Below are 19,061 nucleotides of genomic sequence, written 5' to 3'. Positions count from 1 at the left end.
CTGGTGTGATGATGGTTATGATGTAACCAGAACATTTGTAAGGGAAGGCTGCCGTGCCATGTTGAGAATTTACATGCAATTTGGCCATTCAATTTTATCTTAATTTAAAATAAAGGTTGTGTAGTTCCTTCCGGACACCTCAGTTGTTAACCATTCAGTGTACTTTAATTACTTAGTGCCATTTGGATGAGATACAGTATCTCAACGGTTTAAAAGTGGTAATCCATTACATTGTTGGTTGGATTACATTAAAGTCCCAGAAATCCCATTTGCAACAAGGTATTTTTCAACATTGGGGTTTACGCTCATCTTCGCTCTATAAGACGATTGTCTTCGTACTTGAAGGTTTGTCTTCTAATCATTGATTTATCGATTTATTTTTCTTGAGTTCCTGCGGCAGTGGGGCTATGTCCTGTTCTTTTCTGTGACTGTTCATCAACATTGACAGTTTACTGACCACAATTAGCGACACTGGTTTTAGAAAGTCACTGCAACTGCCTTTCACTTAGTTCGCTTTCCCAGTCTTGGCACTCTTCTGAAAGGCGGACCCTGCCACCAACAATGGAAACATCTTATGGAAGACATACTAGACATATAGGCACACACATACATTAAATCACTGTTTCTTATAAAGCACCAGCTAAATATAAGAGATGGACATACATATAGATAGATACTTTCATCATTAGAGGGAAATTACAGCGTTATAGCAGCACACATCAAAACAATATTCAGTAATAATAAAAGTAATATGAATTTCTGAATTCCGTCTTAGAAAATCATGGAAAAAAATTACAATATGAAATAAATATAAAATTAACATAAAAATTGAAAAAATTACAACATGAAATAATCCCTTAAAAATAAAAAACAATATACCTCTGTATCAACAGTTTACCTTCTGACAAAAGTAGGAAATGCAAGTGTGCAGGTTTCCACAGATGTATATAAAAAAAAAAAAATCGGTTTAAGATCTCTACTGAGTTTATCTTCAAGAAAGCATCAAACGGGAGACTTTTTATCAACAAGATTATGACACATAATAATAATAATAATAATAATAATAATAATAATAATAATAATAATAATAGTAATAATAATAATAATAATAATAATAAATAAAGCCAATGAAATACACAGGCTCCAGTGTAGTCATGTGAGATATGTATTACAGGTTTCCGAGGTTCCATCAAACAAATTGTTTTATATCAACACCAATTCAATCTCAAATGTTCGACCAGTTGCACATATTTGATATATAACCAAACTAATTCGGTATGAGATCATAGTTTTCAGGGTTTTGTGAAATGCAGCACGAATTGCAGTTTTCCCTGTTTCCTTTAACGTAGCAAATGCTCTGCAATCCACAGCGCGCAACTTGTGTAACTTTGGATGATGACGTCACAAAGCGCCCCCTCAAACCAATCAAGCCGCGCCAACAGTCTTCTCCTTCAAAATGATCAAACGCAAATGGCAACTTTTAGTTCCCCCCCCCCCCCCCCCCCTCATATCGATCACTCTGACAACAAGAGGTCTGAAACGTCCCGGTTGCAACGTGTCTGCGCTACTGCGGTTGCCATGTTTCAGATACTTTTAGCCGGAAGAATGCCAAGATGAATAATAATGAAAATCCGTGCACCCCTAATAACAGTAATAATAATAATGATCTTACGGATTATCAGTTTTAAGTATGTTATTGTGCAATAGGATAGACCTAACGTAAAAAAAAACAAAAAACAAACAAACAAACAAACAAACAAACAAAAAAAAAAACCCCAAAGAACGAAGTCACGTAGAGATGTAACGTCATACAAATACCGAGGCAGTCCAGGTGCGGGCAGTAAACAGAGGGTGGCAGCCAGACGCCGCAGCACACCGGCCACAGTAGCGCAGCGCACCGCTGGTCGTAAAACCGCTTCCACCGACAGCAACACACACGTTGGCCCCGGCGAGCTGACAGACGCACACGGATCAGAAAACCCGACCGCCCCGATGTAAGTGTTGTGGTGTTTGTACAAGGACTGTTTTTATTTTTAATTTTTTTTTATTATGCGCAGTAGACGGCGACTCGGTCCGACGGATCTCGCCCCAGATGTGTCACTATCGGCGCGCTAGCTTACGCTACCGCTAGCACTGTCAAGCGCCTACGGTGTGTCGCTGTTAACCTTAACGCGGGACGCCGGGACCTTGCCGCTGGCTCGGACGGCGTTGTCTGCTTTCACGCTGTGGCCGCGTCGAACAAAACGGCCTCATCGAAATGTACCAAACAAAGGTACATTGAGGTTGGCTCACGCTACCGACCGACCCACCGAGGTGCCGTCGTCAGCTGTGCGGGTGCCTTGGCCACAAAGCCTAGCGCTTTGCTGTTTTACGAACAGCTTTTTAAGGGAGAAAGTGCGTTATCAACCCTAAAACGGGGGCCGAGCATGGACTATTAACACGAGCGGCGTTTATGTGTTGTTGTTTTGGCTTTTTTTTGTCCGTGGTTTTACTCATAGACGGCAGCGTTAACCCCTTGCCCGTCGATAGAGTTGATGTTGTGCTTGAGGGCGGTCCCTGGCAAAGCGGGTGTTGGTGTTTCTCAGTGACCATCACACCACGACCAACACTGTCTGGAAGAGAGCTTATTCAGCGCTTGATATAATCCGTTTTTTTGTGTTTATTTGTTTTTAAATCGATGTCTCTCTGCCCTTCACACAGTGTTCCCGCTTAGCTTCTGTGTCCCCCTTTTGTTGTTGTTGTTGTTGTTGTCGTCGTACCTATCTCCCTATCTGTCGTCGTATCTCCTGCTCTACATAAATTCATCATTTGTCTCTTCTGTCCGATCTTCTCCTCGTCGGGATTTCCCCCACGTTACTTATAATAACCTTGTGTGTATGTACTTTTCTTTTGTAGAATATAATCACATAGTATAAATAATAACTTTAAAGGTAAACAAACATGTATCCCTCCCCTCCCCCGTGCATCCACCTTTCCCCACTCAGAAAAGGTGTATAGAGGAAAGTCAGAAAACACCCGCACAGGTACAGTGACCTGACCCTGGGGAGATGGTACAATCCAAACATCACAGTGTAATCTGTAGGCCATCGTTGCATAAGCCCCTGGCAGCGGTTGTTTTTCGGTTTCTCGGACTCTATGTCAAATCCGTTGGGATTTGGTCGTGGATCCATTGGAGAACAAATGGATTTGTTTCAGAGGTTGTTCATTCCAAATTGTAGGGCTGAATAGGGTTTATCTGAAGAGGTGATGATATTCTGGTATAATGTTGTTGATTCCTATTTAGATATAATTGCACATACAATCTAGTTGCGTCATGGCATATGTCTGTCTTCCTTCGGGACAGACTGCCGCGATGCCCCGTTTATGTAATTGTTTCCCAGGTGGGGTATAAAAGTAGCGTCTGTAAAAATGAATGTATGAAAAGAAAAACAAAGTTCTCTAAATGGGTAGGGTTTTCAATGAATATATATAATTTCAGATGTTTAGGGTGCAAGGTAGTGCAACACTGTGCTATGAAGGGTTACAGGAGAGAGAATGTGGGGGGGGGGGGGGGGACAGGATTAAATTATTCCTTTGAGATGGGCCGTGTGTGTGTGTGTGTGTGTGTGTGTGTGTGTGTGTGTGTGTGTGTGTGTGTGTGTGTGTGTGTGTGTGTGTGTGTGTGTGTGTGTGTGTGTGTGTGTGTGTGTGTGTTCTTATTCTACAGAAGTAGAACAGCCTCTTTACTACATCATATAAGTAAAACAACTACTCTAGTACTCAAGGCTGGTGCAAGAATGTTTTATATATACGGTATGCTTGGAATCAAAAAATTAAATTCAACAATATGGTTATGTAGATTATCATACTGGGAAATCCATTCAATATTTTAGACACAATTTCCATATAGGATGCAACTGCGAAAGACAATTAACTATAATCGTTATTTATTGCCCAGCCTAGGTTTACACAAGTTAATGTTAGGGCTAGACATTTATCCCAATCCCAATTTATCCCAACACCGTGCATTGTGACACTGTTTTACTTCTGCTCGTATTCCAAATCTACATTTCCACAGAAAAATAGGAATGGAATAGAAAATAGAATACCTTCTCTATTGCTTCTTTTCCATTTCTATTCTCTCCAAAATTTTCACTTCTGTAATATTTTGTAGTGGTTTCTTATTATGTTTGCTTCCGCGTGTTTGCCATGTCTTGCATGAGGTTCTACTTGTATGTCAAGTCAAGTCAAGAGGTTTATTTGTCATATACATATACATACAGTCATACATATATGCAGTGAAATGTCATGACACCCGGAGATTATGCACAATAAGCTCTAAAAAAACGAAAAACACTAAAATGTGCGCAATCGACGTGAGGCGGCTGCAAGGGGTGGCGCCAGAATTGCGATTCAGGGTTTTGTAATTATAATTGTATAATAATATTAATTGTCTGTGTTGTATTAAATATACATTTAAATCGTTCTAAATTAAACTTACCTTAACTTACCTCCAGTCCTTACCTCACAGAGAAGAAAATATATGTTATAAAAAAAAAAAGTCGCTATGAACTGTTTAAACTTGGCAGGTAGAACATGAGAAGTTGATCTTACATTTGTTTTTGTTTTCATAGATCGGATTTAACCTCAGGGGAATCAAGATTTTTAAAATTTAATTTCTTTCTTTTTATGTATTTTATCCATGGATAAATATTGTCGACCACTATGATGTCAGCTAAATTGGAAATGTCAGTCCATATAATCTTCGTAGTCATCTCGTACTGTAACACGAAACAGTTTTATCGAATAATCTTTTTTTTTGGTATCCTTATTTCCAAGTTAATCCATTTAGCATTTTAGAACGAGGGAGGGCATTTAAATAGATGTTTTCTTCCTTCTCTGGCGGGTGTCATTCCAATCTCCGTGCAGGGTGTTGTCAGGGCTGTCACTTTTTTTTTTCATGTCTTAAAAACTTGTTAGGGTTTGTTTGGTTACTCAGGAATGATGCTTAACGTGTTCCCCCCTTCTCTCTCTGGTGCTGTCTCTCCTTCTTTCTCTTTTGGTCTCTCTTCTCATTCTCTGCAAGCCACTGTAGGGTTCCATGTAGTGGATTAGCCTTCATGTTGAGAGATCATATGCATTGAGGGCTGAGCCTGATGGATCATGATGGTGAGTGGGTGATTTTATTCACACAGATGTATATCTACCAATCATATCATTAATTCTCTTAACAATCACCAAACAGACGTTATATACAGATTCCAACATGTGTTAAAGTGAGTAAAAAGAAAAAGAAAATACTGAGGTGCGTGTGTGTGTGTGTGTCCAGCAACGCACTACCGGAGTGGTGTTTTCAGGACCCTCCGGCACAGATGATGGGGTTGAAAACATACCAGTTTCATTGCATCGAGTGGGCTAGGTGGAACAATCCCAGAGCAGATGGGAGACATGTCATGACAAGGTGTGTGTGTGTGTGTGTGTGTGTGTGTGTGTGTGTGTGTGTGTGTGTGTGTGTGTGTGTGTGTGTGTGTGTGTGTGTGTGTGTGTGTGTGTGTGTGTGTAGATGGGGGTTTTACCTGTTGCTCGTTGATTACCTAGACCCAGGACAGTCTTGGGCTGACCGGTCGAGCCATGGACTGCACAACGCCTCTGAAGGTGTCCTGTGGTATCTGGCACCAAGACGTTAGCAGCAGATCCTTTAAGTCCTGTAAGTTGCAAGCTGGGGCCCCCATGGATCAGGCTTGTTGTTCCAGCACATCCCACAGATGCTCCATCGGATTGGACCCTAACTCCAGCCATCCACATGATGTAGGAGAAAACATGATTCATCAGACCAGCCCACCTCCTTCCATTGCTCCATGGTCCAGTTCTGACGTTCACATGTCCATTGTAGGCGCTTTCTGACTCTCTGACTGGTCGCTACACAGCCCCATATACAGCAAGCTCTGATGCACTGTGTGTTCCAAAACCTTTCTATCATAGCAGCATTTCTCAGCAATTTGTGCTACAGTAGCTCTTCTGTGGGATCGGACCAGACGGGCTAGACTTGACTTTCCCTGCGTATCAATGAGCCCATGGACGGCCAAGTTGCCGGTTCACCGGTTGTCCTTCCTTGGGCCACTTTTGGTAGGTACTAACCACTGCATACTGGGAACACTCCACAAGACCTGTCGTTTCGGAGATGCTCTGACCCAGCCGTCTAGCCATCACAATGTAGCCCTTGTCAAAGTGGCTCAGATCCTTACGCTTGCACATTTTTCCTGTTTCCAACACATTAACTTCAAGAACTGACTGTTCACTTGCTGTCTTATATATCCCACCCCTTGACAGGTGTCATTGGAACGAGATGAACAATGTGATTTACTTCATCTGTCAGTGGTTTTAATGTTGTGGCTGACCGGTGTATATATTTTTTACATTTTCAGGTAACGGTGAGATGGAGGCAGCAGTTAAATCACAGGACTGTGGTGACCTCTGTGACAACCTGCTTGACCCCGGCACACTCAACGTCCCAAACCGCAACCTCATAGAGCCGCAGGCAGTCTCTGCGACACACGCACGTTCCCTTTCACAAAATGATGAGCGAGAGGGAAGCCTGCTGATCCACAAATACACCATCAACAATGGAGATGAGAACAATGGAGGGAAGGAGGGATACAGATCAAGGGGGGAGGAGGAGGAGGAGGATGAGAGTGATGAGGTGATGGCGGAGGAAGAATCTGAGGAGTTAAACAGTTCGATCTGCTGCCAGTCGCCAGACACTCCCATGACTGACTCCTCGTATTCTGACACAGGTAGGAGGGCCCTTCCGCCAAAAAAAAAATAGCCATGAACATGATGCACTTCAAACTCCGATTCCAGGTCGTCTGATCGAGAGGAGGCTCTTTAATCACAGTCACTGGCAAATCATATTGTTGAATTGATAACCAACAAATGTTTGAAGTGTGTCATATTTAAAACATTTTTTTTCTTATTTTCTAGTTCTTCAATAAATAAGATTAAAATAACTAGAATTTTCTTGTTAATCTAAACTTCACCTGTGGGGGAGATATGTATGTATGAGAGTCTGTTGTTGCAATCACACAGTAATAGCAAAAGTGCTCCAAGTCAAGCCAGAAGATCCAAACATACTTCAATGTAATCTACGTTAAACCTAAGTCAAACATAATACCACGACCGTCTATGGCAGCCAAACTGTGACATTATAATAAAAATAAAGTCCCTAAATGTTACTTCTTGCTATGTCTGTATTCTCTGTAACTGTTATTGTATGGTTTTAGTCTTCAGAACATTCAAGGTAAGAAAACAATTTCTGAAGTGTGTGTGTGTGTGTGTGTGTGTGTGTGTGTGTGTGTGTGTGTGTGTGTGTGTGTGTGTGTGTGTGTGTGTGTGTGTGTGTGTGTGTGTGTGTGTGTGTGTGTGTGTGTGTGTGTGTGGTTAGGGTAATAGATCTACTCATGGGTTCACTTGACTGAAGGAAAATGAGGAAATTAGGGTGTAAATGAAGCAAGTTAAATTAGATGGGAGTGGGTTCGAATGAAAGGGAGTGAAGGAATTTCTAGTGGGAGCAGTGTGTGGGTTTTTGTGCTTGTGCATGGAAGTTGGAATAAACTGGGGTAAACATAATAAGTTGTGCATCAAATCACCCAGTTTTGAGATGTATTCTAATAAAAATACTTATGACATCAATTATTCCTATCCTTTATATTTCTATGACTAACTTGGAAGTTATGAGTTGGATGTATTATTTTATGCAGAGTATTATGTATTATTAATGTGTGCGTAATGCGTTATACATCCTTTGTAAACTGTCGTGGTGTTTGTTTGTTTGTTCTCTGCAGGCAGTCTGCTGGAGACTCCCTACCCCTTCAGCCCAGGGACCAGTCCAGAGCCTTTATCCCCGATCATTGCCGTGGTTGTCCCTGAAACTACAAGTCCCCTCAGTCTCGTGGAACTGAAGCAGCATGATCCTGGAGCTGACTCTCATTTCTCCAACACTGGATCTGGAGCCTCCGGCACAGGGATTTTTTCCCGCACCACGGGGCCTGAGTGCATCCCAGGAACCACTAGTGCTATCGGGTCTATGGACTCAAGTACATTAACGACAACCTCGGCCACGGGGCCCAAAGCTAAACTTACCTGCGTCACGAATGCCGCAACAACAGAAGAGAGTGGTGTTCTCGCCGAGAATGAATCAGTTACCTCAGAGCCTGGCTGTTCTCCTCCTGGGCGTCACGTCGGCTCATCCACAGAACCCGCTGCCTCCACGACAGAACCGACTGCATCTGTAGCCAGTCCTTGCACTGTGGGCCTTACCACTTCCGTCGGAGGGCGTGTAAGCTCAATAACGGATACTGAACCCACTACAGAACCAATTGACCCCGCTGCCGTACCCACTTCTGTCTGTGTTGCCACCTGCGCCGCGTGGCCTTCTACCTCCACACATGGCTCCAGTCCCACCTCCACCTCAGGGCCCACCCCTCACTCTGCTCTGTTGGCATCTCTGGAGCAGTTGGAGCAAAGAGGAGACGACACTCATCTCCCTCACTACCTTCACCAGGTAACGCTTGTCTGTCCGTCTTACCTCTCCTCTCCTCTCCTCTCGGGAAACGGGAACCTACTATCACTATACTACTGTATAAGTAAACTCTCAGTTTTCAACTGCCTTATTCTCTGCTCTCCTTTAGCATTTTTCATATCCTTTTTAATCTCTCAAATATATTTTTATAATCACTCCTTTTCACTCTATCTCATAAATCAGTAGCGTTAGCATTAGCGTTCTGTCCCCTTAGGCACAGGTGTTTTTTTTTATACACACACACACACACACACACACACACACACACACACACACACACACACACACACACACACACACACACACACACACACACAAACACACTTACTTAAACCATTCTCTCACACACATAAGCACAGAGCTACATGACGGGACAGGCACCTGTTTGTCAGGGGTGTGTGAACGACTCTGTCAGTTTGATTTGTTAATGCTTTCTTAACAATGTTTTACAAGGTTCCTATGTTCCATATTTTCTCACTGTAACTTTCCACGTTAGCCTTAAAGACTGGCACCCTAATTGGGAATTTGTCTTACATATTTGCCACTATCTTTCCAGAGTTCAAAGGTTAATGACTCCAAGGGTCGTTTGACATGTGAAGGAATGTTCTTTCCAGGCAGTTTGATTTATAAAAAAAAAAATAATAATAACACAGAGTCGAGTACAGACCTCTGCAAAGGCAGCCACCGTGCATGTAATCTGTTGTTTGGCTAGGGAAATGGAAATTAACCTTGTGTGCTGTACATGTATTTGAATTGAAAGCGGCAATCAGCATTGTTAAGGTTTAAGATTTCCACTTCAATTGGGCCTGTCCGTTAACAGCCATAACATGTGTTAGAGTGTCATACTCTCTTTATGAGGGAAATGGAGACACAAAAGAGGAACAGGCACAGCGGTCCAAGCTAGCATTTTGCATAAAGATGACCGACAGACGAGCAACAGGGAGGGCGAGGAAGTATCAAAGGAAACGTTCAAAGTCTGATGTGTATACGGACCAGTTGAGGCGAGAGAGAGAGAGAGAGGTCATTCAGTTGTCCCGCCTCTCACTTCATTAGAAATGCGAGCGTTCTCTCGCTCGCTCTCTCTCAATATCTCTATCACTCTCCTGCCTCTCTCATTCTGTGAATTGTCATGGTCAACTTAGTCTGCTGAACTACAGGAAAGCGACATTTGCACCATAGAGGTAGAGTCTCATTATATTTTATTCTCTGTTGTAAGCTGTTAATATTTGATTTTCCTTTCTCACTTTTTTTTATCGTCTCTTTTTTTTTATCATCTGTCTTTTACACCAGAAAATGAATTCTTTAGATATCTTCTGTTATATTTTTTGAGTATTTTCAAGGAGTTTCAGCAGTAGCCTTGTAGCAACAGTCGTAGTGTTGTCACCATTGTCACGTTTGTGTGGTACTCTTATTATAACTGATGGCAGCTGTTCATATCATGTAGTGGAGGGACGCGTGAATGTATTAAGTTGACTTAAATGTTTTTAACCAGGCTCACATACTGTATCCTAGAGCTCGGTGGTATTGACTAAATCAAATATTGCCACATTTTTTGCTGTGTACCTCAATATTAATCATTTTTGGATAGATAGTAATGTGGATTTTATGACCAAGGTAGGTAGAGGCATTGATCAGCACAGCATGAACTGTCTAAGAAGATCAGAAAATTGCATAATTTTACTGTAATGCATCTTTAAAGACAACATTTAACTATAATGACCAAAATCTCAGATAATATCGAGTCTCATATCACAATATCTATATTATATTGATATTTCAACCAGCCGTACTGTATCTAGTAAGCTTACTGTCATTATCCGCTGCTCATTTTCTACCTCTCCCATCAGGCTGCACATCAGGCTGGTTTTGATTCAAATTAGAATCACAATTTTCTATGTTAGAATTGAGATCACGACGCTCAGACACTCAAGAAGAAACCCTCCAGATGTGACCAGACTTGCTATGACTGGTTATGCTCATTTCAACATCCCGCCTACAGCTGTACCAATAAAGAGAGGAATGGATTATAAATGAAGAAAGTTGCAGTCCAGGATTTGAATGTATGTTGAAAAATGTAAATGTAACATTCAACTTTTTTTTTTGTCTTTCTACAGATTGCTGAGGCCTTTGTCCTCCAAGAAGACTGTATCCTTGTGTGTGTGTGTGTGTGTGTGTGTGTGTGTGTGTGTGTGTGTGTGTGTGTGTGTGTGTGTGTGTGTGTGTGTGTGTGTGTGTGTGTGTGTGTGTGTGTGTGTGTGTGTGTGTGTGTGTGTGTGTGTGTGTAAATTGAAACCCTCCCAGTGTGACGGCTCAAGTGATTGTGTGAGAGAGATAGGAGATGTTTTGTATGTAAAATGCGTTTTGCTTCAGTCATTTCTCTCTGTGACTTATGTCTCTGTCTTTATAACATACTGTATGTCCGTCCATGCGTCTGCCTGTCTCAGTTCATTCCCCGGGCCAAATTCAGATTCAGTACAAGTACAGTCAAGTGAAACGTCGGTGCGGGCTCCACGGCATTTTAGTCATAAATAAATACAATATAAAAATATGAATATAATAGGGCAATAAAATAAGAAATTAACAATGCAAGCTACTGGGGGATTTATTTTTTTGGAGTGACTTAAAATGAAAAGGACAAAGCCCCTGATCCCTGACTGGCCTCATCTGAGAGGGAAAAAAAATCAAAAATCAAAAATCAAGAGAAAGAGGGATCCACAGAAGAGGAGGGGAGTATAGAGAGAGAGCAGCCGATCTGAGGTGAGAGGTCAATGAAGGAAGAGGGTGCAGCGAATAGAGGGGAGGTGAGGTATCTCAGATCACTTGAAGAAAACACCCCGAGAGCAGAAAGAGGTGCAGATGGCTAAAAAGCAGCTGAAACAAATTTAGAGCAAAAGCGAGACAAAAAGACAAATACATCAATACAGCTAAAATGCAGGGAGTAGGTATGTTGGCGACATACAAGCATGACATGAACCTTCGAGAACGGGATAATCAGAAGTTTGAAAAGAGGAAGGAGGGATGGATACGGCAGCTTAAGGGGGGGTGGTTGAGTGGCAGAGCGCTCAGCCACATCAAAGAGGAATGGTGTTTCAGCCACACATATCCATAAACATGAGGCTTCTTCCTGTCGAGCTTTCTCTCGCTTCCCCCTTCTCTTTGACTTCTGTTTTCACCGCTTCATCTTTTCCTGGCCTCCATCTTTCTTCCTTTCTCCACGCTTGGCCACGCTCCCTCCCATCCTGCTCTCGTCCTTTTAGTTCCTTCCAGGTCAGTCCCTTTTCCCCTGGCGATACTTTTTTTTTTTTTTTTTGTAGTTATTCATGTCTTTATAGATTCCGCGACGCTTTTTCTTTTTTCTGCATTTCATGCCCTCATTTGTCAGGGAAGCCATGAGACTAGTAAAGTTGATAGTATCATTTTATTCTCCTTTGGGTGAAGTTAATGAATAAACGGGATCGGAGAAGTGTGTTTGAATTGTGAAGTGTGCATATTTGTTTGGTCCTTAACCATTTGTTAACCAGATCATCGGGCATTATGGTGCATTCAGCTCGAGAGACTCTATCACCAGCGAATATTAGACAACCTGAATACTCTGCAGGAACAGTGGGGTAACACCAATTCTTGCATACGTACAGTACAACCATACACTACACATGTATGACTCCTAAATACATAGTTATACACTGGACAAAAAATACAGATTCAAAAATAGATTTTATTTGTGTATATATATATATATATATATAATAATTACATCACTGAGGCTGTTCTAATCCCTGTTTTCTTATTTTTCTTTGTTTGTTTTGTTTTTTCTCGCAGAAATTCAATGTCAGAGGTTGTCTAATTCAGATCTGGCAACCCATCTGGACGCTCTCACTCAGATCTGCCAGACGCACCATCGGTCAGTCCACATTTCTGTGCCCTTATGGTTCAGTTGTAAATTCAGTAGCTTTCAGTGTGTATTTTTCATTATATTTATTTATTAAAATGTAATGTATCATTTTAGTTATTTTTTTAACCACACTTCCAGTGACTTTCTGTTTGTATTTTCCCATTTAATATGCTCTCTACTCATATAAATATATTTTTTATATTCATTATTCATTAGGCCTCTGCATCAAAACAGAAATAGTTATGACATTAAGTAATGATAATAATGTATTGTGAATTGATATCATACCTCACCTTTATGACGGTATGTGTGACTTATAAGTATGCTGGGGTGCAGGTGTGTTTGAGCAAACATGCTAATGTATATGCTATAATTAAGGGGAAGTCCATGCATTCTTCACCTGCCAGCACATAAGCAATGTTTCCCCTCACTGTGTGTGTGTGTGTGTGTGTGTGTGTGTGTGTGTGTGTGTGTGTGTGTGTTTGTGTTTGTGTGTGTGTTGTGCATGGTAGACACAGCAGTAATAGCTTAAACATATGTCTGTTTGCTGTTCCTGCACTTTCAGTCATTTGAGCTGTCACACTGGTAGGGTTTCAATTTGTTAAAAAGCCTACACACACACACACACACACACACGTAAGAGCGAGGGAAATGTGCTCTAATATTAGATTGGCAGAGTGAAGTTGGGCCACTAATCCTGCATGGATTCATTTGCGAAAGACAAGAACAGACTTTCATACGGCTTTGTTTTCCCCCTTTGTGATTCTGTGTTCGTCTCTTACTTTCTTTTAGACCCAGCACCAGACATGCTCTGGTAAGACTACTGTGTGTGTGTGTGTGTGTGTGTGTGTGTGTGTGTGTGTGTGTGTGTGTGTGTGTGTGTGTGTGTGTGTGTGTGTGTGTGTGTGTGTGTGTGTGTGTGTGTGTGTGTGTGTGTGTGTGTGTGTGTGTGATGTGGCTGGGTTTCTTTTACTGGAAGATGTATTCCACTGCATAGTCACATACTAATTTTACAGATTGAAGTATGCTCAAAATAGCCAAATTATATATATTTTTGAATATTCTACTTTGGTTTTTCAAATAGCAGACAAATCATACAGACACACAATGACAATACAAAAACAGAAGCTGAACATTACACGCCAAAATTATTTTGAACTCTCTTTAAAGCTACCCTCATTGAGTATGAAAGAATGACAACTTCCTGGTTGTAGCTTCACAGACAGTGTTGCAGACTTCCCCCAGTGGTAGAACACGATGCTGAGCACGTGTAGTAGTGTTGGACTGACCATGTAGAAACCCAGTGGAATGCTCTTTCTATTGTGCAGGTGAAAAGACAAGACCGAGAGTGGAAGTCCCTCTCAATGTTTTACTCGTATGATCCCAAATCATCAACTGCCAATGTCTTTAATAAAGATGTGTGCATGAATGTAACCTGAATGGATTGTATGGGTATTCATTGAGGTTATAAAATCTTAAGTTATAAAAAAGAGAAAACAACAGAAAACCCTGCCTACAACAGTTCCAAATGTGACACTGTTGACTGTGCTGTTGCTTGTGTCACTACAGTGTGCATCTCTGGACACCTTGAAGCCCCCTATGACTGGAAAGGAGAGACTTCCTGGTCTGTTGTCTTCATGTACCTCAGGTAGTGTGTGTGTGTGTGTGTGTGTGTGTGTGTGTGTGTGTGTGTGTGTGTGTGTGTGTGTGTGTGTGTGTGTGTGTGTGTGTGTGTGTGTGTGTGTGTGTGAGGAATTCAATTATTAGATAAAAGTACAGGTTATGTACAGTCTGTAAACAGTGATTATTGTTGGACAATAATCATTGAGTTAAGGATTGCTGCTCTGTTTATATGTAAAAAATATATATAAGTAAATGTGTGTGTCTGTGTGAGAGTGATGTGCCATATCTTGGCAAAACTGCAACCTTTATTTCCTTTTATCAAGATTCAAGAGGTTTATTAGTCACATACATATACATACAGTATGTTCATATGTGCATATCAGTTGAACTCATACTGCAAAAAAGATGTGCATGAATAGTTTTCACAAAAGTGCCTTCACATTTCATTGTCCTGAATGTACGCAGTGATTAAAAAAAGAAAAAAGAAAAAGTAATTTAGAAAAGTATTTATGTCGATTTAATTGACTAACTATACTTTACCTCCTAATGTGGCTTCAGGATGAAAAAACTATGTATAAGGAATAATACTGTACTTATGGTACGGCCAAGGGGCAGTTTTAGTGCTGAAATAATGTTAAAAGTACCTGAAGAGTGGAAAGCGTGTTTTTGTATACTTGCTAAGGAGTACCTCGCGAATGGGCTTTGGCTAATTGATGAACCACGGGGAAGCATGTGAAGGTGTAGGTTGCACACACATGGACACACACAGACAAAACATCTTTGGTGTAGCTTACCTGTGAGGAGAGACACGGGTCACAGTGCTGAAAGGTTTTACTTTCACAGCCGTTTAAACAGACAGGAGTGTAATTATCTGCTGGCTAGTATAATATCATTCTATGTATCCAGGCAATAATATCCAGTGGATATCGACGAGGACAATTCCCTTGTCTACTATATTTCAAACACAACTCTTATCTCTCACCAATTCTGCATTTTCACCTCCCCTCACTTTCTCTCGCTCTATTGCCCTATTCTCCCCCCTTCACCCTGCTCTTTCACACCAACGTTCTCCCAACTCTTCTTTTCTCTGTCTTTCCTATCTTTTACTCACTCAGTTTTTGTCTTTTTGATTGGGTCTCTCTCACCGCAGGCCACTTGGCTGAAAAAGAGATGGAGAAGGAGCAGACGGACACGGAGTCCCGTCCGTCCCGGAGCAGGATGCCAGTCACATGCTCTGCAGCTTCAGACAGCCTCCGCTCCACCGGAACCGAGGAGGGAGGCCTCTCGGACAGCAGCAGGAAATTGAAGAGCAGGGACCATTTGGATGGAGACCGGGTGAGTGACGAGGAGGAGAGTGAAGGAAGACATAATGGAAAAGAGGGAGGGATGATTCACCCGGCTCCAGTAGCGGATGGAGAAATGGAACTGACCCAAGCTGCAGAGAGGAGGGGTGGAGAGACACAGACACCACGGGAAAGAGAAGAGGAGGAGATCATAACCAGGGAGGTGGAGGCCCTGGAAATGGAGTATAAAGCAGAAGAGGAGGAGGAAGAGGAGGAGGAAGAGGACGAGGAGGAGGAGGAGGACGAGGACGAGGAGGAGGAGGAGGAAGGAAGAGATGCTCTCCCAGAGGAGACACGGCTGGATCAGGAGGCTGGAGCTGGGCAGACCCTGAATGAGGAGACCCGGGTTAGTACCACACCTCAGAAATGATTGTTTATTGTCTTTTAGCATCTTTTATCATATCCAAATGCACAATTCTGTAGTCTAAATTAATCATGATGAGAAAATACTGAAAGGCTAAAATGCTAAATATTAGAGGGAGTTTAATTTGAAAAAAATGGATAGTAAAGTGTGGCTGTTTTCTCAGTTCCATGTGTTAGCTCGATTATTGAACATGGATTTTAAAATCATAGTCAGATATGGTGACCATACCATACCATACATGATTATGATTTCAAAGTCTGTCTGAATTTCCTGTCTGTGGATGTTGTGGATGGGGTATAAAAATGATTACCGTGTTGACATTCTTCCATTTCGCCCACATCTAATATTATTAACTGCTGTATATTCTTTTATGTTTTTGTCTAAATGGCAGACTTCATTTAACAGATTCAAACAGACATTATATCTAAACAAGACACGCATAACTTCAGAGCACACAGACGAAGCAAACATAAACATTCCATACGCCACTCTCAGGTTGAACCCGTTTATGTACTTTCATTTATGCGAGTCTGCTTTTCTTCAATCCGGTTTCCCCCGCAGCCGGAAGCTGAAGCCCCGCCACCAGAGGGTGATGGGGAGCAGGTGGAGCAGTGCGCGGTGGACAGAGAGGTGGAGACGGAGGAGGAGAACGGGGCGGGCTCCACGAGGGAGGCCACTTTACTAGATGACCAGGCCAAACTCATCACCGTAGAGGAGGTGCGTGTCCGTTCTTCATTGAGTGTGTTTTTTGCAGTGATTATGATTGTGCATGCATACAAAGGTCACATGGGTCTCAAACCTCACGGAGGTTTAGAGGGACTAAAAATGACAGGGGAGTCCCTTGTTTGATGCACATTATGAATATAAAGTGTGTGTGTGTGTGTGTGTGTGTGTGTGTGTGTGTGTGTGTGTGTGTGTGTGTGTGTGTGTGTGTGTGTGTGTGTGTGTGTGTGTGTGTGTGTGTGTGTGTGTGTGTGTGAGAGACTAAGTGCACTATTTTGAGGGGAAACCTCTTCTCCCGACCGGAATCTCATTTATTATTAAGCATTGTGCTTAGGATATCAGCTTGCAACTTTCCCTTTTTTAATGTGTGTCTACGGCGCTACCAACACTCATAAAGGAACCCGGTGACCCTGGCCGACCCAGCAGTTCTCCAGTGGCAGCAGTTAATGCTATTATCAAACCATTAGCTTTGCAGATATGGAAGCCAATGCGCCGTTCAATTCAGTTTGACAGTTGGAAAATAGAGCTTTAACAAAATCGCGGAGGATAAAATGTCTTTTTGGGTATTGGTTGTTTTTGTGAACATAGAAACTTTTATTTTATTAAATTTTTCCAGGCTCTTTATTTCTTTTTTAACTTGGAAAATCCAGTTTTCAAATTGTTATCGTTGACTCGGTAACAATTTATTTCAAGCTGTTTGCAAGCATGCGAGGCAGTGGGGATGAGACGAGAAGGGAGCGATAGATGAGGAATGTTTTTAAGAGGGAGAGCTACGTCCGTTCTGCTTGCTCCAGCTGCCCGTTTCTTTGAAGTTTAATGCAAGAATTTTTTCGATTTCTTCTCTGCATTCCATATGTCCTCCTTTTCTCCTGCCTTCATTTTTTTTCTTTTTTTTTTTTTTTTTTTTTCATGCCGTGCATCTTCTCCTTTATTCACTCCCTGTATTGGACCATCTCATGTGTTATCTACTTCTTATAAATCAATCTTTCTCCTCTTCCTAAATCCAATCTAATTCCAAATCAAATCTCCATTTTAAATACCATGGATTTTGGAAGAAAAATAAAGGCTTTATTTTTTTATTTTTTATTTTTTTTTCGTGTGCATGCAGGTTGGGGGTACCTTGCTAAGACTTTTCTCTCTATGCCCCTCAGATGATTCCAGCCTCCGGCCTGACCTCCATATTGAAGAAGCGGAGCGTGTGTGTGGAAGATGTGCATGCATCTACTATTTCTGCTCCCCAAACCACCAAACCTCCTGCCAAGAGGCGTGTGCACTTCAAAGTTCCTGACGACGGCTATGAGCAGGGTGCGTGTGCATGTGTGCGTGTGCGCGTGTGTGAGAAATTCCTCTTGATTAAGGTTAAGTCAGTACAATATGTGACCTTTGTTGTAACGTACCTTTAATTATGCAAAGAAGTCATTGTTATTTACCTGTCGATGTCTTCTCTGTCTCCCCTCTCTTTCTCCCCAGAGGTTGGCGGCGGCGACTCCTGCCTGCTCCTCTTTCTGCTTTGTCTTGTCACCGTGGTGATCAGCGTCGGGGGTACGGCTCTGTACTGTGCACTGGGCGACGCCCACTCCACGGTCTGTCAGGACTTCTCCCGAAATGCCGACTTCTACATCGCCCAGATGCAACGTGGACTAACTCAGCTACAGCGCTGGTTCACGGCGGGGTCGTAGCCAGCGTGATCAGCTGTGGAGCCACTGGCACCTTCCAGCGGAAAACCACATGGGGGGAAAAAGGCCGGAATGGTAATTCCAGGCCTCGAGTGGAGTTATTGATGGCTATGGCTATCATACCGGTGAAAATCGCAGGTACACACAACTTCCCCAAATACACACACACACACACACACACACACACACACACACACACACACACACACACACACACACACACACACACACACACACACACACACACTGCGGGGAAGAAACTGCTGACTCCAAACAAAGATGTCCACTTCCAGCGGAAGAGATATAGTCAGTGGAGGCGGTGACTCACCAGGACACCAGGTGTCAACCTCGTCGTCAAGGACACTACTTTCGCAAAGTACTGACGCAACAGAAACTTTACAGCCCTCACAGACACAAAATAATGAGTTGCGTGTCCGTAGCACACCAAGGTGCCCGGCACAAACAGCCGTTCTGCAATCCGTGGCAACTGCTTGTGTTTTTAAATCGCTTTTTCATCTTATGTGATATTTTGAAATGAACAAATGATTCTGTGGCGTACCACGCAGAAAAGGGGGAAGGAAAAAAAAAAAAAAAGTCTTAAAACTTCTTAATGATTAATGAGTGAATGTAGAGTTTGATTTTTAAGTTGCTTTGTGTCAAGTGTGGGGAAAGGATGTACTTGTATTATTATTATTTTTTCAACTGATCAAAGATGGAACTATGGTCAGTGTCGGGTCACATTTTTACCTTGAAGAAATCAGACCTTTGTATTGTATTTTGTGTCACTATTCGAATTTCAAACTGATGCCACTGATTTTACAGTTTTGAGGCAACCATAATATGATTGTCATAGACCAACCATATATCAAAATGTTTCTCGCAG

At 42.1% G+C, this 19,061-nt stretch overlaps 1 protein-coding gene across 1 annotated transcript; it reads left to right on the top strand.

Annotated features, from left to right (window-relative positions):
- Window positions 1-6,415: 6,415 nt before the first annotated feature.
- On the top strand, window positions 6,416-18,204 carry cnsta (consortin, connexin sorting protein a; the record flags this gene model as incomplete). Its single annotated transcript, XM_079997234.1, has 11 exons — window positions 6,416-6,773; window positions 7,821-8,539; window positions 10,672-10,702; window positions 12,079-12,165; window positions 12,377-12,458; window positions 13,242-13,263; window positions 14,019-14,097; window positions 15,223-15,761; window positions 16,341-16,496; window positions 17,654-17,807; window positions 17,973-18,204. The coding sequence occupies 11 exons, from the start codon at window positions 6,416-6,418 to the stop codon at window positions 18,179-18,181; spliced, it is 2,436 nt and encodes an 811-aa protein (XP_079853360.1). The 3' UTR covers window positions 18,182-18,204.
- Between the last annotated feature and the right edge of the window lie 857 nt (window positions 18,205-19,061).

This window comes from Zeus faber (genome assembly GCF_960531495.2).
Source record: "Zeus faber genome assembly, chromosome: 3".
Classification (NCBI taxonomy): Eukaryota; Metazoa; Chordata; class Actinopteri; order Zeiformes; family Zeidae; genus Zeus; species Zeus faber.
This window is presented reverse-complemented; position numbering and strand designations above follow the sequence as displayed.